At 46.1% G+C, this 23,914-nt stretch overlaps 1 protein-coding gene across 4 annotated transcripts in view; it reads right to left on the minus strand.

Moving 5' to 3' along the window:
• LOC142575162 (pleckstrin homology domain-containing family M member 2-like) overlaps positions 1–23,914 on the minus strand; it is a 99,215-nt gene that overhangs the window by 25,148 nt on the left and 50,153 nt on the right. For 3 of the 4 annotated variants that reach the window (XM_075684238.1, XM_075684236.1, XM_075684237.1), the window contains 3 exons: positions 8,321–8,499; positions 4,223–4,288; positions 3,940–4,114 (listed from right to left, as the gene is read on the minus strand). In XM_075684238.1, coding sequence (XP_075540353.1) covers positions 3,940–4,114; positions 4,223–4,288; positions 8,321–8,499 — 420 coding nt within the window. The remainder of the gene's footprint in view (positions 1–3,939; positions 4,115–4,222; positions 4,289–8,320; positions 8,500–23,914) is intronic. The other variant, XR_012826599.1, reaches the window with a different exon arrangement.

The raw sequence follows: 23,914 nt of genomic DNA on the forward strand, positions 1-23,914 counted from the left end.
CCTATCTACATTTGTTGATCGTAGTTCCATTGAAAGCTGTGTGTGTGCGCGTGCGTGCGTGCGTGCGTGTGTGTGTGTGTGTGTGTAATCTGCCCAGAAGGAACAGTTAAACTGATTAACGATCTTAAATTTTCATCCTCAGCTGGCTGTGACAATATCAACAGCAAATTACTAAAAGGTACCATATCAGTCTCAAGCCAGATACTATACTTGATCTCCAAGCAATCATTACAAACAGGAAACATCCCTGACGATTGGAAGAAAGCTCAGGTTATCCCAATTTTTAAAACAGGTAATTGCACAATCCCAGCAAACTACCGTCCTATATACTTAACCAGCATCCCATCGAAAATGCTTGAACATATCATAGCTTCAAACCTAATGACCTATCTAGAATCCATCAATTTTTTTTCTTTCATCACCAATACGGTTTCCGGAAACAGTTGTCGTGTGAAACTCAACTGGCAGAATTCACACACGATATACTACATTACATGGACTAAAACCTTCAAATTTACGCCATATTTTTAGATTTTTCTAAAGCATTCGACCGTGTCCCTCATAACCAATTACTCTCTTAACTATGCAACCTTGGAATCTCTCCCAGCATAATTTCCTGGCTAGAAAATTTTTTTTTAAATACGGAAGCAGTTCACAACCGCTAATAACTACGACTTGCCTCTCTCTGACCTAACGTCATGCATACCCCAGGGTGCCTGTCTCTCCCCGCTTCTCTTCCTAATATACATAAATGACTTGCCCACTAACATACTAACCAAGTTAAGACTTTTTTCCGATGATTGCGCTTTATACTGTCCCATATGTAATCCAGATGACAGCACTACACTTCAACATGACCTACGATTAATTGCAACTCGGTGTGATAAATCACTCATGCCATTAAACCTTACTAAGTGTAAAATGATGTCTTTCACCTGCAAAATCAGCACAGCACATTGCACCTGTAGGATCAAGTCATTTCCGGTTAGCCATACATCGTCATAGAAATATCTCGGAGTGCATATGTCACCGTCGCTATCATGGTCAACCCATACAAGGTGCAGTAGCAGAGAAAACCACTGCACCATTTGTTACGTTGGCAAACAACTTGAGGAGGCTGCAGGGCAGTGCGCGGCAGCTCGGAGCACTCGAGAGCTTATGATTCCTTCAGAGTAAGGGGGGTGGGGGTGATGGCAGAAGGTGAGCGCCTAGCTGCTCTCTCCCCCTAGTGCGTATGTTTCCTTCTCTACCCTTGCTGTCGCTGCACATGGCTGTCCCTAAGCAGGCCACGCACCGTGTCTCGGAGGTAATCTGCTGCAAGTGCAAAGGTCGTGCCGAAATGGTGCCTTGATACGCGCATCTAGTGTAGGTGGTCGTGTAATCTTAAGTTTCCGAGACACGGTGCAAAGCATTTGCTCACCTTGTGACAGCAAGTGTTCTTAGTCATCAAGTGAGATCTGTTCATGTTTGCCTAAGCATGCGTGACACCAATAAAACTACAAACCATACTTCGTGTAGCTGTCTCTTTGCTATGGCCATCAATGCTTCACCTTTCTGGCAATACTGCAACATTTTTCTTTTTCTCAGGACAAATATGCACATTCTTTAAAGCTTCTGTTTTTAATTTGTAGATCTCATCCGATGATGGGGCTGCAGGCGCTAAGCGCAGTAAGCCATGGCATCCATATCTTACACTGCCACGAAATGCAACACGCGCAAATCTTGGATGCCATGAGCAATGCCGATGCATTGCTCTTGGGGCGATTTGCACCACTCACACTCGTGCTCATAACCACACTATTATGGCCCAGCCTGCTTTCGATTTGCTTATAAGTGCTTACTGATAACATACATCTATCAAGAATTTTCTGGGAATTCGTGAAAACATTTCAACCACTGAAACTTTACAACCTCGAATTACCGAAACTCACTATTTAAATAAGTCTTTTGCTGCAAGTAAAACTTCGTTATATCGAGGTTTGACAGTATAATAAATTATTTACAGTGCGCTGGGGCTTGTCACTATTTTTTCTATGGTTTAGAGGTTGAAAATACCACGTCAGTACCCTCTTAATTTCAAACTGTTATGAACCCATATGAACCAGTTCAAACTGCCTCAAACTATAGTATTTTTGCTCCTGAGACCAACTGGAAGATATGTCAAAGTGCGAACCAGAACCCGAAAATTTCGGTTCGACATCCTGCTATAGCAGATGAAGTTGGTGCTACAGACCTTCACAGACTTACTAGCAGCCCTATAAACACTCTTCGTCTGCTAACTGGTACATTGTTCTTACATGAAAAAAAAAAGAAAGATTTTTTACACACCGCGTGTATAGGCCACACCCAAAGAATTGGCCCTCGTATGTTGAAAAAAAAAGTGAGGCCCTTACATGCGTTTATATCGTAAATGCTAGGAATACTGTATTTGTTATTAGTGATGTCAAACTAAAAAAAAATATTCGATTTTATATCATCATTGGCGAGTTTTAAGTACTTAAAGGGACACTAAAGGCAAATATGTACTAAGTTATGTGGTCTGTTCATGTACCACTCCAGAAACCTCGCAACACGTGTCTTGTTCTAAGAAGAGACTTCGTTTATGAGAAAATTGCATCTGAAGGGTTTGAGTACCCTTATCGCAATTCAAGTCTCCCGCCACCCAACTAGGGAGTGGTGACATTGCATACGTCATCACAGTGAACACCGCCCATTGCTGCTGTCGGTGAGTAAAACGACGGCCAACAGACCAACCTTTTTTTTTTTTTTGACAAAATGCGAATGCGTGGGCATGGAGAATCCGAGCCAAGGAAGACCAGTGGATTCACTACTGCAGCTGCTTTTGGTCAAGTGGCATGGACCATTCGGGTATCCCATGACATCACATCAAAGTGGATTCTCTGCTACTTGTAGTTTGTGCGAGTTTCGCAAGCCAGCTAAACCAGCGCAGTACTACACGATAAATAAACTACTGAAACGTGAAAGCACGGGCAGCGCAGAGTCGAGCAAAAATGAAACCTTTCGATCACCCGAGTCGTTGTCAAGGGTAATGTCAATGAATTGTTTTTTTTTAAAGATGAAATAGAACTGGACAAGTAGCATTTTTTTTTTTTTCGTCTTGTAATGCACTACAATGATGTTTTATGATAAGTAGTTGAGCACTAGCGACAGAACTTAAATGAGGGGTGCCTTCGTCGTTGGGCAAGTACTGAAATCTCCCGGGGGAGTCTCTAATCTTGTCCTGCTTTACCTCAATTTCTCTATTACTACAGCTCTGTTCGCAATAATATTGATGCCGTAGAGATGCCCGAACACCAATCTATTGCTACAGTTTCACTTAATATTTGCTTTTAGTGTCCCTTCAAAGTAACTTTTTCTTTTTCTCTACCGTGTAGCATGAGCCGTTTGTTTCTTTTTGTAAAACTGTCTAATATCATGCCCACTTGCTTCGGTCTCATTGGGACTGGCAGTATCGCAAATTAAAAAAAAAATCCTATGTCTTTCTCTCACTTAATGGGCAACGCAACTTCTTCACAACCAGGTGAACTCCATGGTAAGTACAATTTGATAGAATTGCTAACAATTTTTTTGCAGCTTCCACCATATTGGAAAGGCCTGTGTTCACTGTTGTGCAGCAGTAAAACCAAATGTGCCCACCAGTGAGCCACAAAAGAGATATGGTACTAAGCATGTTATTAAGGCCAAAAAGGAGTCACTGCTTTTCCATAAGCAGTTTCAATTGGCAGCCCTGTGTGATATGATCTTGGGCCATTGGCACACAATTTTTTTAAGAGTTTGCACAATGCGTGGTGTCCTCACAACAAACTGCAAACAGGAAGGACGAATGTGACCCCAGAGCACTGTCAAAGACAAGTTGCCTTTCCTTAGTGGTCACTGCAAAAAGCCTTGCAGACTGCGCTTGCATCTCAGGAAACGTACCCCACAGAAGGAGGCCTGCCCTGCTTCAGTGAGCGCATGAACCCAGCGCTCCATCTCCGCCTCATTGGAAGCAGCAAGCTGAAGGCAGGCACCACCAGAGGGAGCCAGGTTCAGTTGCAAGGCATGTGGTCGCCCAACATTTGACACAGCCTGACAGGAACCACAGTGGACCCCACTGAAAAAACAAAGAGAGGGGAGAGAAGATGTTAAGGTGTATTGCATGCTCAAGTGTAAACAAAATGCCCCTGAAAGCACTAAGCAAATGAAAAAGCACAATTGTCACCTAACAAGGTAAGTGGCACTTGGTATAGTGTCTCCTTGGTTTGAGAACCTGTACAGGACTCCAGCCCTGCAACAAGAAAACAAGTTCGAGACAATCAAATTTGTGATGTAGGCTATCCTTCCTAATGGCTAGCATGTTGAGCCATCTAGAAAGACCAATGAAGATGAGCTAAAAATTCATCTCCAAGTGTGTTTTAGGAAAGAAGTACAATTACAGGAACCAACAAAAGTTTTTGGAACCACTGAAGCCACAACATAACAGTTCAGAAGTTCAAATTCTGAAGTTGCATGCAAAGGTGCACTTTACAATTCTAAACAGCTTGCTTAAAATGAAAGCAAATTCAGCATTTGCATAGCTTATACATTCCAAAGATGTGTGAGAAGTCAGGCAAGCTGTAGCATAGCTGCAGTTGCTGTATACATTACGGACCCAAATACAGTAGAGTCCTTCAAAAATGCTTTTCATGGAACTGGAAGAATAAAATCCAGTACACTGGACATACAAACTATTTACAATATAAAGATTGGTCTGTGGCAATGCAACAACCAGGAAATAAAAAGATATCAGCAAGAAGCACACAAGAATTGATTAGATTTATTTTGACAATAGTATAGCCATGCTCACTTATACTAATATATACTACTCAGCATAATACAAAATAGCTATAACAACTAGATTAATATTACAATGCAGTAGTAACACATGCACTGAACCTAGCTGTACATATGCATAATGACAATTTTTTGAAGCATTGCATGCAACTGTTTGCAAGGAATGGTTCATATATGCTTATACAAAATCAGGAATGTGCATATGTAAAATATAAAAAACATGAAAAAGCGCGACAGCCTCCATCAGAGCTTCAGAAACACTCAAGCCATTCAAGATCATTTACTTCACAGACGTTTTCTTTTAAGTACGTGTGAAGAAACAGAAGAGAGGTGATAAAAATAACACTCTACTACACATATGTTGCGTCTCATCAGTTGCAGTGTCATTTAAAACACCAATAACTTGGCTATCCTAGCAACAAAAGAGGGACGAATGGAGTCTCTGCTCCTCCTACAGTGGCCATGCTTTGCAAGCACATGGCTGATGGTACTGTTCGGGAGTGAAATGTTGGGTAACTATTTTGTGGCTGCAGCATCACCACACATGAGCGTGTAAGTGGTGGAATGACTGAAATTTACATTCAGATACAAATTTAGATTTATTTTTCCAATGATAACAGGAAGATTTTCCAGGGATAAAAGCTAGTCTTAAGAAGTAGTCTTCAGGAAATACTCACCATTGCAGCATGTATCGGGGTGCAAAGAGTATAATATAGAGAATTTAACGTATCATTTTGCATATTTCGCGGCACCACAAGAAATGACGCTTTCCAGTTTGAGAAATCAGAGAGAGAGAGTGAAAAAAAGAAATAGGTGCTTAAGCATTCTGCATGTTTCCAACGTGAGGTGACTGTAACTACATTTTCTGCTCCACTTCCCCTCTTCCCCACACACAGTGTTCCTCTATCAAACATGCCTACTGTGGTGGCACAGTGGCTGTGGCGTACTGCTATTGAGCACTATGTCACAGATTTGACTCCTACAAAACTATAGTTGCCCACTAGTGACACAATATAAACTCAAACATATAAAGTTGAAACTAAAATATTGCAAATGAAACTAACAATTGGCAAGTCAGTTCTGCGGAAGCCCACAAGGTGGACGAAAGTTCATGAAAAGAAAAAAATTTCATCCAGCCAGATTATAATAAGCTACAGAAGCTACAGAACTGGTTTGCCATACTCAGTGTCCCTGGGCATCAATTTGGCAATTTAACCTCTCACCTCAATCTGCTAGCCTCCTGGTAAGCTCAGAAGGTAGACCGACTGCCTCTGTAAGGCATTGGTCCCGGGTTCAACCCCAGACCAGGATGAATTTTTCTTCAACTGTGAAGCTTTCGTTCTGAGAAATCCGCATGGATTTCCTTTGTAGCTTGTGGGGGTCTGGTGTATCGTAGGAGTACCGACCACCATGGGTTCCGGCATAGCGAGCCACAAGGCCGTGTCAGCCGTCACCTCACATAATCTAGCGCACTGCTATGCACACACCCAGACTGCTAAAGGGGGCACCAAGCGCTGCTCACGTAAGATAACACACTATTGCTCTTTGTTAGCGGAAACCGTTCATTGTCTCCAGCGACACCCAACACTGCACAAACGGTCGGTCCAGCACTGGCATGGGAATCAAAGGGCTCCTGCGCCAAGGGCAAAAATACAGGAAGGTGCACCACTAGCATGTCACTGCGAGAGGATGCTTCCCCGTGACATGCTGCTAGGATAAGTCCCCGCGGCTATGCTGCTTGCTCTCGCGATAACCAATGGGCCCACTCGTAAGAACTTGGACAATCTCTGTTGTCTTGGACCACCAATAAGCGCGGTTTCTTATAGCAGGACCACACGTGAGCACTAGGCACTGCTCTTCAGCTTAGCATTCGGAAAAGGATGAACACAAGGTACACGCACGCCCTATGTGCAAAGGCGCCGCAGGCGATCTCAAATCCGAGACACTAACAAAGAGAGCCAGCGGAAGAGAGTGTCCCGGAGAGATCTCCCTTGCGCTCGCTGTAGCGCTGCAGTCGGCTCTGCAATGTGCCATCGCCGTGAACCAGTTTGTGAACGAGTCCGTGGCAGGCACCACAGAACAGGTGAATGCTTGCACAAAAACACCTGGGGCCACCTAAATCGCCACAAGCTTCATGCTACAAAACAGGTGGATGACAACTGTTCCCTTCCATAAACCTTCCTCTCCCTTGTGGGCTTCCACAGATTTGGTTTGCCACATTCAGTGTCATTCCAGTGCTTCGAGTTGTCGATTCACCTACCCTCATTGGCATTGTTTTACATCATTTACAATAAAAGAATATAATAACTAGGTTGAACTTGCATAAAGAACACTAAACATATTGACAGAAAAAGCTACTAAGAAATAGCGCTAACAACAGCCCATGAATAACCATTCACACTAAAATGTAAGGTAATCAGCCAGTTGTTGAATAAAATTAGCTGGCTTACATTAACTCAAATAGTGGCTCAGTGCAATCAGGCAAGTAAAGGTGCATTGGCAAGTGTAAGCATGCAAGGCTACAAAGCTGCTACATTGCAATAAAATCCTGTGTCTCAGCAGGTTGACAATAATATGTTCATGACCTCATTAATCACAACTCATGCCGCTCAATTGGGATGACACATGTATGTTCACATGTCCCCCCCATTTCAGGCAACTGCTCAATGCACTGAAAGCAATGTTGTAGGTCAGTGTTGTACTGTGGTTCCTCTGTAATCATGAAGTGTTCGTGCCAAAAAAAAAAAAGGCAAATCAAATCATATCAAACCTACAACCTTTCTCTCTAAATATATGATGCTCCAACTAATTAGGCACTAAGCACAGCATCAATTACCTATGAGCCAACCATTGCTGTATGCGAGACTGTCGGGAATTAGCACCAAAGTGAAAGCAGCCATCAATATATGTTGGACATAGCACACGAAAGACAGAAACAAAAGTTACAGATGTCCATACAGGCAGGAAACAGGATAGCCCAATGGTCTACTGTACTGGGTGAGACATTAAACCTAGCGCAAGCACTTGGGAGTATGATGTGACATCTTGTAGAGTTAAGTTCATTGCACTGCCCATCATTGCACCGAGAGAGGCCCAATGAAAAGCAACCATTAGCCTGCAGACTGAGCTAGATACTAGGCACCTGATACTTGCCTTTGCAGTGGTTCTTGAACAGTCTTCAACCATCATGTTCGATGGTAGTTTGCTCACACGCAGTTCAAGCTCATGCAGACTGCAAGTTTACTTGCCACTGCAGATACTGCCTCCAAAGGACAGTGCTCCTGAATACAGTGCTGGTTATCGCTGTCACTGCTTCACATTTTGGACAAAATCTCAATTTTGTTTAACGCCAAAGACATCACCAGCATCCAATGAGGACAAGCTCATCCAGACTGTGCATCACCATCCTCTCGACATGACAATGAGCAGAATTTTTGGCAGGTGACCGTTCCTAGCTCCACATTTGAATGCAGGATGAACCACTCACCGCAACAGGAAGTAGCCAGCTTCCCAATGCTTCTTCCTCTCTCGCCTGGCATTCCCTTCGAGGAACCTCCACATAAGGGGACTGCCCACGCTCGGCCCACAAGCGTAATCACCCGGCGAGGACTGTATGCACTTCTCCCAGTGCACCAAACGGTAGTCCTTTACAACAAGCCCACCATCCTGGGTCATAGCAAAAACCAAGAGAAAGGAAAGACACATGAATGAATGAATTATTCAATCCTGGACTTTGCATTTATTTTTATTCCAAGCCTCACTGACTGATTAATAAGGTTTAATACTCCAAAGCAACAACACAGCTGTAGAGATGCCATAGTACCTTACAGAATAATTTTGATCATTTTGGTTTATTTAACATGCACATGAGTGTTATTGTGTCTCACACTCATGGAAACCCCCACTGAAGAAACAGGAATGCTTTGCAGCTTTAAGCTTCTGAAGAACGTTAACATGCAATAAATGACACAAATACTTGTCCGGGTCCTTAATCACGCTTTAACATTTCTTACCACGGCTTCCCAACAAGGTGGAACCTTTACGCTTGTGAAGCTTCACAGACGAGCAAAGCTTAGCCCACATGCAACAGTAATAGTTTTTTTCTCTGAGTGTGTGCCTGTGTGTGTGTGTGTGTTTTTCTTAGTAGCCAATTCTTTGTGAGACATTGATATCTCCTATACCAGATATATGTGTCAATATGGCCATTTTTCCACTCGCTCATGTACTATGTTCATGCCTGCTCACATATTTGTAAAACTGTAATATACTCAATTGATGTCTAATGCTCGTCCAGCCTACTTCGTGTCTTACTTTGTGTATGTGTCTTCAAGTTTCCACCACAAAATGAAAGTTCTTTTCTTATTCTTCTAATTCGATGTGGTGCTGTGTTCTTACAGAACTTGTCCCAACAGTGGTAGCTGTGGCATTTTTTCATTTCAATTCAGTGCAAGACTAACAAGGTGGACACCATCAGTGTATATGTTAAGGAATGCATGTGCATTCATGTGCACTGAGGTGCACATGTTAGCATCCTGTGGGGATGCTCGGCTCTCACGCATCCAATGATGTTGTTTCCCCACAGGGCTCTTGTGTCTCCTGTAATTTGGCTCTTCTGCCTGGCTAAGCACCACCTAATGGCGGGTTTACACGGGCGCAAAAGAGAGTAGGCTGCTCCTATTTGGCTCGGGGTTGGCTAGCCGCATGAATGTTTCGCGTGCTCGCCAGCCGTTCACAGAACTGTCCTACGAAAGGCTTAGAAGCAGCACACTGGAATGAACCAACACGATTGTTCGAACACAAATAGCGCTGCATGACCAGCTACTACAACGAAATTTTCGACTGTATAAGAAGACTAGTCTCAAGTAATGCAGATATAGAGGAGACTCTGTGCAAAATTTTATGTCTCACATACAAATTGATGTGCTACAAAAGAGCTGCAAGAGTAGACGTAATGAGGGTACCGTGCTGAAGCCAGGTGGCGTAGAGTCGCAGAGAGTCGCAGGCACGAGACGGTTGGCAACTGCGTAGAGTAGCAGGCACGAGTCGGTAGGCAACGGTGTGTAACGGGGAGGGAGAACATGGAAGGCGTGTGTGCGCGGTACGCATGCGGAGAGCACGCGACAACAAACTGAGTGACTGAAGTAATCAGTGGAGCAAGCCACGTACAGTGCGGCGTGACAGAACACAGACTGCATGTGTGTGCGTGCGCCAAGAATTTCCTGAAATAAAGAACGTTTTCGACAAGTGGGGGCTAGTCCGACCAGACCTTTAATGGAGGACCAATAATCGATAGCTATTTTGTGCACCATGCCGTTCAACGACATCATTAGGCCTGACGGGACGACCGGCATGGCTAGGCCCGACGAGACAACCGGCGTGGGGCCAGTGCTCAACATCAAAGGTGCGCCCATCTCACTGCCGAAATTCAGGGGCTACCACGACCGACACTCGCTGCAAGACTATCTGGAGAATTACTCAGAGTACTGCGATATTGTGGGGATCCCCCTGACCATCGTTTGCAGTTGCTTCCAGCAGAGTTGCAGGGATCAGTCAAACAATGGTGGCACTTCTCAGGTGCGCACCCCGACTGGCAGTCCTTCATGTGCGAATTTACGGCGGAGTTTACCACCTTTGACTCCAAGTTTAAACTGAAAGGAGAGCTAGATCAATGCACTCGGCACCCGGCAGAAAACCTCAAGCAGCTCATTCACGTCATTGCCAAATACTATGACCGTATAGCGAAGCCTGTTTCAGATGCCTGTTTCAGAGCCTGTTTCAGATCCGACATTCCAAGACCTAACAGCCAGCATGAGCTTTGCAAAGCTGCAAGAAATGGTGAAGGCGGCTGGCCCTATCGTGGAACACGCTTGGCATTGCCTGTGCTACGTGCCACCACTACCACCACGTATTGCACAAGCAGCAGCCGATTTAGCCTTCATCTATTCATCTCCGCACACCACTGCAACGCCCAACCAAGCCCTCTCGGCCCTGCCACGAGAGTGGCAGCTGCAGTCTGCGGCAGTTTCGACTTCCGAGTGTCCACGGTCAACGACATTTCATGCTGGAGCCCCGGAGTGCAACCTCTCACCTGTGCCGCTCGCTCGCGCGCCGAACACACAGGGCAACTACACTTCAGCACCGCAACAACTTGGGAGGGCGCCTCGGGTTTCAAGCAACACAAGGTAACTCCTTATTCGAGCCGCCAAACCGCAGTATCACGTGTCGGCGGTGCAGCGGTTTTGGCCACACTGCACGTCAATGCGCTACAGCTAGACCACGCAGCCAACCCCGCTGTTTTCACTGCAATTCCTCGGGACACCTACAAGCAGATTGCCTGGGAAATGGATGAGCATAGCCGTTTCTCCGGCCGATGGCTACGAGACGTCCCTGCAAGTGCTCGCAACAGCCGGAAATAAAGAACCACTGCTTGAACTGTTGATTGGCAACAGTGTCCTTTATGCACTCATGGACACTGGGGCAAGCGTGAGCTTAATAGGTAGCCGTGCCATCGCAACGACCAAGTACACAGGAGCCACCTTCAGGGAAGAAGCACGAACCCTGAGGCTTGCTCAGGGCCGATCATAAACTACACAATCGGTTCACTGTCGTATTCTTTGACAAGGTAGGTCCAGGAAGCAGCGTTTTCTTCTTTTGCCAGAGCTGTGTCCCAATGTTGTCCTTGGGTGGGATTTTCTTGAGGTGGCAGGTATTTCTCTCTACATGGGCCTTGGTGGATGGTCACTGCACTCTGACCCGTATGGACTCATCAAATTTAAATACGCACCGAAGCGGCCATGTGTGTCGGATGCTGCACACCAACCCCTGTCAGTCTGTAAGACAGCATTGCAATGCGATAAGCAAGGCCAAGAGCCTGATGAAAATGTGGCCAGCTCTAGGCACTTTTTACAGATGTGCAGGATGTATGCCACAATACCACTGAGAGTGGCGAGTGTAGTCTAGAGAACTTTCGGGAGGAGCAGAAGCAGAAACTTAATAACATCCTTGCAGACCATAACCATATTTTTACCTCTCTGCCAGGTTGCACGTCCCTGGTGGTTCACAAGATAGACACAGGCAGCCATCCACCATTTAGATGCAAGCTGCACCTGGTTAACAGCCAAGAGAGAAATTCTTGATGGGTGGATCCAAGATTTGATGCACCAAGACCTCATTGAGCACTGCTCCAGTTCTTGGGCCAGTGCCCCTGTATTATTAAAAAAGAAAACTGGAGGATATTGCCTTGCAGTCGACTACAGACTCTTAAATGCAATCACAACTGTGCCAGTATATCCCATGCCCTGAACAGACTGGGTACTGGCTCAGCTCAGCCGTGCTAGGTGGTTCACAAACATCAACCTTGCTCAAGGCTTCTTTCAAGTGTCGGTTGCTCCCGAAGATGTACCGAAGACTGCATTCCTGTGCCATAGAGGAGTGTTTCAATTTAAGCGAATGCCATTTGGGGTAGCAGGTGGGCCGGCAACATTTCAGTCTCTCATGGACAAAGTGTTAGAAGGCATAAAACACAACTACTGCATGGCATTTCTTGACGATGTGCTCATTTATTCAGAAATTTTTGAGGACCACCTACAACATATCGATGAGGTACTGCGAAGAATTGGCTCTGCAAGTCTGACAATCAATCCCAGCAAAGTTACATGCTGTGAACAAGCTTTAAAGTTCTTTGGATACGTAATCTCTCCAGGCAAATGTCAACTTGACCCCGACAAGGTGCGAGCGGTTGCAGAGTTCCCATGCCCTAAAACAGTCAAGGAGCTTGAAATGTTTTTCGGCCTTGTGGGATACTACAGAAAGTTTATCCCCTGGTTTTCTGACAAAGCCAGACCCCTGACAGCTCCCCTCAAGAAAGGAGCCCATTGGGTTTGGGGTGCCGAGCAACAGACAGCATTCAAGACTCTGAGGCTAATGCTGGCAGGAGAGGTAGCTATGGTACTGCCCGACCTGAACAGGCCCTTTGTGATTGAAACAGATGCCAGCGGCACTGGCATATTGGCAGTGTTGTTGCAGGAAGTCGAAGGTGAACTCAGGCCCGTGTCATTTGTAAGCAGGACTCTCAGCGCTGCTGAAAAGAACTATACTGTCCAAGAATGGGAGTGCCTCGCTGTGGTGTGGGCTGTCAATACATTCCGACTGTATGTAGAATTCACATCATTTGAAGTGCATTGTGACCATGCATCATTGGCTTGGATGTTTACAACTGAGCAGACATCGTGCAGAGTGTGACGTTGGGTGTTGAGATTACAAAGTTAAAATGTACCATAAAGTATCATAAAGGACGGGCCAACATTCCAGCGGATGCACTAAGCAGGTGCCCCAACCCTGCTGCTGAACCTGCTCAGCCTTGTTTGGCGGAGGACTGGTTTTCAATTGAAGTGCAAGAGCCACAACAAACCATTCGTTTTGAAGTAGCAGCCCCTGTTGACGTGACTGATGTGTCCCCACTCACCGACACTGCAATGTTCCAGTTGGAATAACTCAAGGATCCCCTGCTGCTGCAGCTGGTGCAATACTTAAAGTCTGGCCTGCTACCTGGCGATGCTAAAGAGTCCAAGAGGGTACAGGACTTAGCTGATGACAGCGAAATCTCGAACTATGGTATCCTTATGTACACGGCCAATGAATGTAATGGCTTCCCCAACACTTACGAGACATGGCACTGAAAATAGAGCATGACCACCCCCTAAGTGGGCATTTAGGCTTTTTTAGAACTTGGAAACATGTGAAGAGCCAATTCACATGGCTCGGTATCCACTATGATATCTCCTGTTACATCCGCAGCTGCTAGCAGTACCAGGCTTTCAAACCTCACCAGCAAAAACCAAAAGGACTGATGGACAGTTCATGGGCCACCCACCCAATGCAGCAGCTAAGTGTGGACCTTATTGGGCCACTGCCCACAACCCCGTGGTGCCACAAATACATACTGGTGGTGCTGGACAAGTTCACGAAGTTTGTGGAGCTTTTCCCATTACGTACGCCTACCTCCAAATTGATCATCGATAAAATGATCTATGTTTTTTGCCAGCATGGTGTGCCTAGCTCCATCTCTAGTGACAATGGCAAACCATTCATAAGCAAAGTGTGGAAAGGCATTCTCCAGCACTGGGGAATCAAGGAGAGCCACACAGTCACATACAGACCAGCAGGACAAACTGTGGAACGCCACAAAGCAACGGTTAAACAATGCCTGGTGGGCTACTGCACTTCCCACAGGGACTGGGACAAAAGGCTGCCCAAAGTGGTGTTCGCATAGCGCACGTCTGAAAATGTAGTTACTGGCTTTACACCTGCCTTCTTGTGATGTGGTCGGGAACTACAGAACCCATGGAGCCATCACAATCAGACAACTGGCACCGAGGTGCCCCCTTCTGTGCCTCATGCCCTAGCTGCTGAACTGGATGTGTACCTTCGAGATGCCTGGGCCTTTGCATAGAAACACCAAACTTTGGCAAAAGCCAGCCAGGCAAAGTATTACAACAAAAAGCGCACTCAAGCTACCTTCCAGCTTGCAGATTTGGTTTTTCGAGACACGCACCCATTAAGTAAGGCAGCCATTGGATTCACAACCAATTTTGCCCCTCGACACACAGGGCCACTTAGAGTGGCTGCGCACATTGGATGGACGCAATACCTACAGACTCGGAGACCCGGCTACAGGGAAACAGAAAGGCCTTGCTAATGCAGAACCGCTGAGCCGTTTTCATGTGCCTTGGAAGCCCTCTTCACAGGATAAAAGGGGGGGGAGCTCTGTGAGGGTACCAGGCCGACGCCAGGTGGCATAGAGTCGCAGGCACAAGACGGTAGGCAACTGTGTAGAGTAGCAGGCACGGTGCGGTAGGCAATGGTGTGTGGTGGGAAGGGAGAGCATGGAAGGCGTGTGTGCACAGTCAGCATGCGAACTGAGTCAGTGAAGTAAGTGGCGGAGCAAGCCGCGTGTGGCATGGCGGGACGGGATGCAGACTGCGTGTGTGTGCGTGCACCGAGGATTTCCCAAAATAAAGAATGCACTTGACAACGTTTCTGATAACAAAACTGAAGGAAACACTGCCGTTGCCACTAGCTGAAAGTGACATGATACAGAAAAACCTGCTGCTGGGCTTGTTGGTACCTGAGAACTGGTGTGAAATATACGCGCAACAACCATGGAAGGAAGATGAGATCGCCTTTTCTTTCTTGTCTTCTATTTGTGGCTGTTGCGTGGCTATTTCATGCCAGTTATCCTTATTCAGAACATGCGACTCCTTGAAATTACCTTCGAGACCATGCTTCGAGCCTATCGCATATGAGGGACGATGACAGTTCCTTTCCATGTGCCACTATCAAATATGCTGATACACTGTGAAGCCAATGCCTAAAGCCACGGCCGCTCAATTTGCCACAGTCCACACACATGGCTTTTTCAATCAAAGCACGGCTGAGCGCACTGCAATATGATAGCGCATGAGCGCAGTCACGTGGTTTTACAGTCAAACCCACTATTAACAATACCGGTTTTAACACTATATCAGTTACAATAATGAGAAACTGCTGAACCATCAACTTTTGTATGTTTTCCATAATGAAATAACTTGCTTAATACAGTGTCCCGATGCCGCATTATCAGTTATAACGATGAAGTCTGGCTGCTGGGTGTCTGTGCCAAAAGGTAGTGAAATGCAAAATCCTTGTAAAGAAAAAAAAAAAAAGAGAATTAGAGCCACTGAATAATGGCCCTGACATCAGCCATGCACTCGTTCTCCAGCCTTCTCCACATGCCTCTCTCCTGTCGTCCTTCCACCCCACTAAACACGAATGGGCTGTGCCCATAGCTCTACGCTGCGTCACCCTCTGAAACACCAATGGACTGCGCCAACTGCGCTACTCCCAGAGTGCTCGCTGGCTCCTCATTCAGTGCAGTTCTGCAAACAGCTTAATCGTTCATGTTCATCATTGTTGGTTGCGTCAATATTGTTCCTGGCTACATGGTTTCTCAGCCTCGTTTGACTCGCCGCCGAATCGCAAGATGGCTGATCCACCCATTCATCATCATCATCATCAGCCTGGTTATGCCCACTGCAGGGCAAAGGCCTCTCCCATACTTCTCCAACAACCCCGGTCATGTACTAATTGTGGCCATGCCGTCCCTGCAAACTTCTTAATCTCATCCGCCCACCTAACTTTCTGCCGCCCCCTGCTACGCTTCCCTTCCCTTGGGATCCAGTCCGTAACCCTTAATGACCATCGGTTATCTTCCCTCCTCATTACATGTCCTGCCCATGCCCATTTCTTTTTCTTGATTTCAACTAAGATGTCATTAACTCGCGTTTGTTCCCTCACCCAATCTGCTCTTTTCTTATCCCTTAACGTTACACCTATCATTCTTCTTTCCATAGCTCGTTGCGTCGTCCTCAATTTGAGTAGAACCCTTTTCGTAAGCCTCCAGGTTTCTGCCCCGTAGGTGAGTACTGGTAAGACACAGCTATTATATACTTTTCTCTTGAGGGATAACGGCAACCTGCTGTTCATGATTTGGGAATGCCTGCCAAACGCAACCCAGCCCATTCTTATTCTTCTGATTATTTCCGTCTCATGATCCGGATCCGCCGTCACTACCTGCCCTAAGTAGATGTATTCCCTTACGACTTCCAGTGCCTCGCTGCCTATTGTAAATTGCTGCTCTCTCCCGAGACTGTTAAGCATTACTTTAGTTTTCTGCAGATTAATTTTTAGACCCACTCTTCTGCTTTGCCTCTCCAGGTCAGTGAGCATGCATTGCAATTGGTCCCCTGAGTTACTAAGCAAGGCAATATCATCAGCGAATCGCAAGTTACTAAGGTATTCTCCATTAACTTTTATCCCCAATTCTCCCCAATCCAGGTCTCTGAATACCTCCTGTAAACACGCTGTGAACAGCATTGGAGATATCGTATCTCCCTGCCTGACGCCTTTCTTTATTGGGATTTTGTTGCTTGCTTTATGGAGGACTACGGTGGCTGTGGAGCCGCTATAGATATCTTCCAGTATTTTTACATATGGCTCATCTACACACTGATTCCGCAATGCCTCCATGACTGCTGAGGTTTCGACTGAATCAAATGCTTTCTCGTAATCAATGAAAGCTATATATAAGGGTTGGTTATATTCTGCACATTTCTCTATCACTTGATTGATAGTGTGGATATGGTCTATTGTTGAGTAGCCTTTACGGAATCCTGCCTGGTCCTTTGGTTGACAGAAGTCTAAGGTGTTCCTCATTCTATTTGCAATTACCTTAGTAAATACTTTGTAGGCAACGGACAGTAAGCTGATCGGTCTATAATTTTTCAAGTCTTTGGCGTCCCCTTTCTTATGGATTAGGATTATGTTAGCGTTCTTCCAAGATTCCGGTACGCTCGAGGTCATGAGGCGTTGTGTATACAGGGTGGCCAGTTTCTCTAGAACAATCTGTCCACCATCCTTTAACAAATCTGCTGTTACCTGATCCTCCCCAGCTGCCTTCCCCCTTTGCATATCTCCTAAGGCTTTCTTTACTTCTTCCGGCGTTACCTTCGGGATTTCGAATTCCTCTAGACTATTCTCTCTTCCATTATCGTTGTGGGTGACACTGGTACTGTATAAATCTCTATAGAACTCCTCAGCCACTTAAACTATCTCATCCATATTAGTAATGATATTGCCGGCTTTGTCTCTTAACGCATACATCTGATTCTTCCCAATTCCTAGTTTCTTCTTCACTGTTTTTAGGCTTCCTCCGTTCCTGAGAGCATGTTCAATTCTATCCATATTATACTTCCTTATGTCAGCTGTCTTACGCTTGTTGATTAACTTCGAAAGTTCTGCCAGTTCTATTCTAGCTGTAGGGTTAGATGCTTTCATACATTGGCGTTTCTTGATCAGATCTTTCGTCTCCTGCGATAGTTTGCTGGTATCCTGCCTAACGGAGTTACCACCGACTTCCATTGCACACTCCTTAATGATGCCCACAAGATTGTCGTTCATTGCTTCAACACTAAGGTCTTCTTCCTGAGTTAAAGCTGAATACCTGTTCTGTAGCTTGATCTGGAATTCCTCTATTTTCCCTCTTACCGCTAACTTATTGATCGGCTTCTTATGTACCAGTTTCTTCCGTTCCCTCCTCAGGTCTAGGCTAATTCGAGTTCTTACCATCCTGTGGTCACTGCAGCGCACCTTGCCGAGCACGTCCACATCTTGTATGATGCCAGGGTTAGCGCAGAGTATGAAGTCTATTTCATTTCTAGTCTCACCGTTCGGGCTCCTCCACGTCCACTTTCGGCTATCCCGCTTGCGGAAGAAGGTATTCATTATCCTCATATTATGATCCACCCATTGATCATCGGCAAAGCACGACGTTGCCGGTGAAAAGAAAGCCCATGGCTATAGATTTGGAAACTAAGTGCTTCTAACCGATGAGGTGATTGTCGCAAACGTGCTTGCATCGGATAGTGATGGCAACGACAGCAGCGATGATGTGGTAGGGCAAGATGCCTCAACGTTGTCCTCACAGGAGGCCCGGCAGATGACTCAGTCCCTCCGGTGTTTCATTTTCATGAGGAAGCTTCCACTGCACTATGTGGAGCACCTGGGCACCTTGGAGAATGATGTCAGCAAGCTTCGCGTAAAGCATGCAAAGCTGACAGACATATGGTTTTCTCGTGCAAGCCAGTAAGGAGTACATGGCGAGATGCTTGTGGTGATTTCGCCTCAGCATTGCTTCTGGATTTCTCAAGCTGACAGGCTGCCACGGCAACCTTCTTACATTTTTAAAAGGCCCATTTTGGGGCCACCAAAGCGATGCCTCGGTGGAGCTCACATACCGCTTGTCACTCGTGACCCCTCTTTGCAGTTGCTTTATCAGTGCTATTCTTTAGTGCCAACAGCCGAGGCATGTTACACGCGATCGAAGCGTCCAGGAAGCAGTTACACGAGTGAACACAATCAGCAGCCGGATGGAGGAATGTGGTGGGGTGGGACACTGGCCTCCCCGCCATTATAGTTTTCTCACAACACCTCTGTGTGTGGTGTGTGGTGATTATGCGGACTTCGAGCATGTCCTGTGCGGCTGCGCCTCTGCTGGTCCACCTTTCACCCAACAGGAAATTATGAAGCTCATTAGGGCCCAGGATCAGACCTCTCAAACCCTGGTAGTCCAGAGGGCTCGCGAGAGGGCCGTCAGGTTTCGCCTGATGGTCCCCGAGTGGGCCTAGCCAGGTGACGTTGAGTTTGTTCGTACCTATTGTGGACCAAATAAAGTTGTCTCACTCACTCACAACAGCTCTCCCATCCCCCTCTGATTTTTTGCATGCAACCCGGTTATAACAATTATCAGTTATAACAATGGAATTTTTGTGGCACTTGAATATTGTTATAAGTGGGTTCAACTGTATTTCACATTGTTACGAAGAGGATGCCCGACGTACAAGGATATATACAACTATTTACATAGGAAGAAGTTAGTGGTAAATGCACAGGCTGGTACAAAGGTTACAGCCCCAGTAAACAGTCTACCACTTCCTCTTCATCTCCTTCTTGTGCGCATGGTCCAAATGTACCGTAACGTAACCTCTACGGGATGGAGTGCCGTCCCGTTACTCGTTAGAATGATAGCGAACTAGATGAATAGTATGGCTTTAAGTGGGGCACATGGATGACAGCAGTTCGCAGGTGGGATGACGATGGCATGTCTTCAACAGGGGCAATTTCATAGTTTATGTCGCTTATTCGTCGTAATACCCAGTAAGGCCCAGTGTAGCGTGACAGCAGTTTTTCGGACAGGCCGACGTGGCGAATTGGAGTCCACAAAACGAGATTTCTGGGAGAGAAGTCAAAGTTCCAGTGGCGACTGTCGTAGCGAGTCTTTTGTGACGCCTGAGCCACTGTAAGTTGCTCATAGGCAATGCGGCGAGCCATACAAGCCCGACCAAAGGCGTCATGAGCATATTCCGTGGTGTGTCAAGACACTGAAGGTAGCAGGGTGTCAAGAGGCAGAGTGGGATGGCGACCAAACAAGAGGTAGAAAGGCGAGAAACTGGTGGTATCCCGACGTGACAAATTGTATGCAAGTGCCACATAGGGCAAAGTGCTGTCCCAATCACGGTTGTCTGCTGAAACGTACATAGACAACCTCTCTGTAATGGTGTGATTTAGTCGTTCAGTCAGTCCGTTCACTTGTGGGTGATATGAGGTTGCGAGCTTGTGTTCGGTGGAGCAGGAACGAATTGTCTTCCACAACTTGGGACAGGAGGTAGCGGCCACGATCTGTCAGCAGCTGCCTTGGCGCACCATGATGAAGAATAACGTCCGGAAGTATAAAGTCTGCTATACCTGTAGCACAGCTGGTGGACAGGGCATGTGTAATACCATAGTGGGCCACTTAGTCTGTTGCAATGGCTATCCATCTGTTCCCTTTTATCAATGTGGGGAAGGGGTCAAGAAGGTCCATGCCAACACGAAAGAAAGGCTCCTTGGGAACATCGATAAGATGAAGGTGGCCAGCAGGTTGTATACATGGCCTCTTTTGCTGCTGGTGGAAGTCACAAATCGCAACGTAACATCGTACAGAGCGGTACAGGCCTGGCCAGAAAAAGCGACGTCGCATTCTGTCATAAGTGCGGGAAGTGCCAAGGTGTCTGGCAGTAAGTGCATCGTGGAGCTCAGCAATAACAGTAGAACGGAGGTGACGAGGGACAACAAGCAGTAAATCTGGTCCATCAGATCTGATGTTGCGTCAATAAAGAATGTCGCCATGGAGCACAAACATTCTGATTGAGTGATCTGATTGGCTAGAATTCAAGTGCTCAATTACCGACCGTATAGGGTCGTCCTTTCATTGCTCAGTAACTATGTCACGAAAGTCAGAAATGGTCAAAAGGGAAGTGTCAGCATCCTGTTTGTCATTGTCAGGAGGATCGACAGGATGACGAGACAAGCAGACAGCGTCCAGATGTAAGTGGCCGGACTTGTACATCACGATGAAAGAATACTCCTGAAGTCTGAGCGCCCAGCAACCAAGGCAGCCAGTCGGGTCTTTCAGTGACGATAGCCAGCACAGGGCATGGTGGTCTGTGATGACAGAAAATGGGCAGCCAAACAAGAAAGGGTGAAATTTAGCCACTGCTTACACCAGAGCGAGGCACACGCACTCAGTGATAGACAAGTTTCACTCTGAAGGGGACAAGAGGTGACTGGTGTAGGCAATGACACGCTTGACTTCATTTTGCTGTTGGGCAAAGACAGAACCTATACCATGGCCACTGATGTCTGTGTGAACTTGAGTTGGTGCAGATGGATCAAAGTAGCCTAATATCGGAGGCGTTGTCAACAAGCGGATAAGGGTGTAGAAGGCGTCAGCTTGCTCACGGCCCCAAAAAAGCTATGTGTCCTTTTTGAGAAGGTCAGTCAGTGGCTGGGCAAAATCCGCAATATTTTTAACAAATCGACAAAAATAGGAGCATAAGCCCACGAAGCTGCGCACATCTTTTTCTGAGCAAGGTACTGGAAAGTTCTTGACTGCATGAATCTTATCAGGATCAGGTACACCGGCAGCACTAACAAGGCGGCCAAAAACTTTCGACTTCATGGTGTCCAAAATGGCACTTAGAAGAGTTAAGTTGAAGGCCAGCCTTCCTAAAGACCAAGAATACCAGCCAAGCGACTGAGGTGGCTGTCAAATGTAGGGGAAAATATGATGACATCTTCCAGATAAATCAAGCAAGTGGACCATTTATAGCCCCGAAGGAGAGAGTCCATCATTCTTTTGAAAGTTGCTGGGGCATTACAAAGTCCAAAAGGCATAACCTTAAAATGGTAAAGGCCGTCCAGTGCAACGAAAGCGGTCTTCTCACGGTAGAGTTCATCCATTCAAATCTGCCAATAACCGGATCAGAGGTCAATTGAAGAGAAGTATTTCAATTTATGAAGGCAGTCAAGAGCATCAACAATCTGCGGGAAAGGGTACACATCCTTTTTTGTGATCTGGTTTAGTGAACGGTAATCGACACAAAATCGGCAGCTGCCATCCTTCCTTTTGACCAAGACAACCGGCAATGCCCAAGGACTCGAAGAAGGCTCAATTACAGTTTTGGTTAGCATCTTGTCTACTTCAGCTTGGATAATGTGATGTTCTGCGTGAGACACACAATAAGGTCGTCTGTGGATAGGACTAGCATCACCAGTGTCAATCTTATGGGTCACAACGAAAGCCTGTCCCAGTGGGAAATCCTCAAAGTCAAAGACGTCACAATAAGACAACAGGACGCAACAAAGATCCGCAGCCTGTTCAATAAGCAGGTCATGAGCGATCATCTTCGAAAATGTGCCGGGATGGGACATAGTGGAGCTGATCAGACAGCAGACGGCTGCAGACGAGCACAAAACATTGAATACAGAAATGGCGGTACTGTCAATAGGGGAAGCATTGCCGAGCGACATGCCTTTCGGGATAACTTGCATACTTAAATCAAAATTCAAAACAGGTATGTCCTTTTTGAGAAGGTCAGTCAATGGCTGGGCAAAATCCGCAATATTTTTAATAAATCGACAAAAATAGGAGCATAAGCCCACGAAGCTGCGCACATCTTTTTCTGAGCAAGGTGAATTAATGAATGAATGTGGGTTGTTTAGTGGCGCAAGAGCCAGGTATGGCCAAAGAGCACCAAGACAGTGTTATTGATTTCGCGGTGGAATGATGAGTTCTGTGAAGTTGATATGACGTGGCTGTAGAGGGGCCTAAAAATAGTCGCTGTAAAGTTCGTAAAATCTACGTGCAATAAGATTATGGCAATGACTAATGATGAGTATTATGAGCATTACACTGCATTGCGGAAGAATGATATGATATGCAGAACATGTAAGATGCAAAAATTAGCTACAGCACAACTGTCTCATCAGAGCCCTTGAAACACAAGGGCCTTGAGGCATGTGCTATACAGTACAACTATCCCAGCGGCATCCTCTAAAGAGAGGAAGCGCTACGAATGTATGGGACTAATAACATGTAAGACCACATCTCTGAGGAAACCTAGGACTGTGTCTGTATTAAAAAGCGGTTCTGGACCGAGAAACATTGCAGAATGAAGAGGAATGTGCTGCCGGTATGCTAAGGAAAAATGTCTCTTTCTCTCAGATTCGGCTTCCCGACACTCCTGGAGGACGTGGAGTAAGGTCAGCCTCTCCCCACATCTACCACAGGTTGGAGGCTCACTTCCGGCAAGTAGAAAATTATCGGTGCCAAATGTGTGTCCTATTCTGAGACGACAGAATAGGACATCTGTTCGGCGCGATTTTGTAGTAGAGGGCCAGAATCCTAACTGTGGCTTTATCAGTTGGAGCTTATTATCCGTTTCCAAGTCCCACATGCGTTGCCAGTGGTCTCGCAGCCTCCTTCGCAAGAAAGGCCTCGGATCTGTGACAGGCACCTCAGCGGTAGGGTTAACAGGTTGCGATGCGATTAATGTGGTCATCTCGTCCACCAGAATGTTACCCTCAATGCTCTTATGGCCAGGCACCCAGCATATAATGATATGCTGGTTAGATATGTACACTTTACAGAAGACGGAATAGAGTTCATTAAGTACTGGATTTTTGTGTGTATAGAGTGACATCAAGGCCTTCACGACGCTTAAGGAGTCTATATATATCGCTGATTTTTGAAGTTTTTATTTTTTTATATGCTTCACAGCAGATAGTAATGCGTGGGCCTCGGCCGTAGAGGTACTTGTTTCTGGATGCAGTACATCGGATTCTGAGAAGGATGGGCCGACGGCAGCATAGGACACCCCGGCATTTGGGTTCGAAGCGTCTGTGTAGAACTCTGCGCAGGAGTGCTAGAGCTGGAGTTCTAGGAAATGCGTTCGGATTTCGATCTCTGGTGCATATTTTGTTACTTCTAAAAAGGATATGTCAGATTCTACGTCCTGCCACTCCCAAGGTGGTAACAACTTGGTTGGATGCATTAGGCGAAGCTCGAGGAGTGGGACATGCATTTCATGACTAAGCTCCCTCACACAAAGCGAGAAAGGCTCTCTTACAGGGGGACGATTATGGAAAAGTGTAGTACACGTCATAT

The sequence above is a fragment of the Dermacentor variabilis genome, chromosome 3 (assembly GCF_050947875.1).
Source record: "Dermacentor variabilis isolate Ectoservices chromosome 3, ASM5094787v1, whole genome shotgun sequence".
NCBI lineage: Eukaryota > Metazoa > Arthropoda > Arachnida > Ixodida > Ixodidae > Dermacentor > Dermacentor variabilis.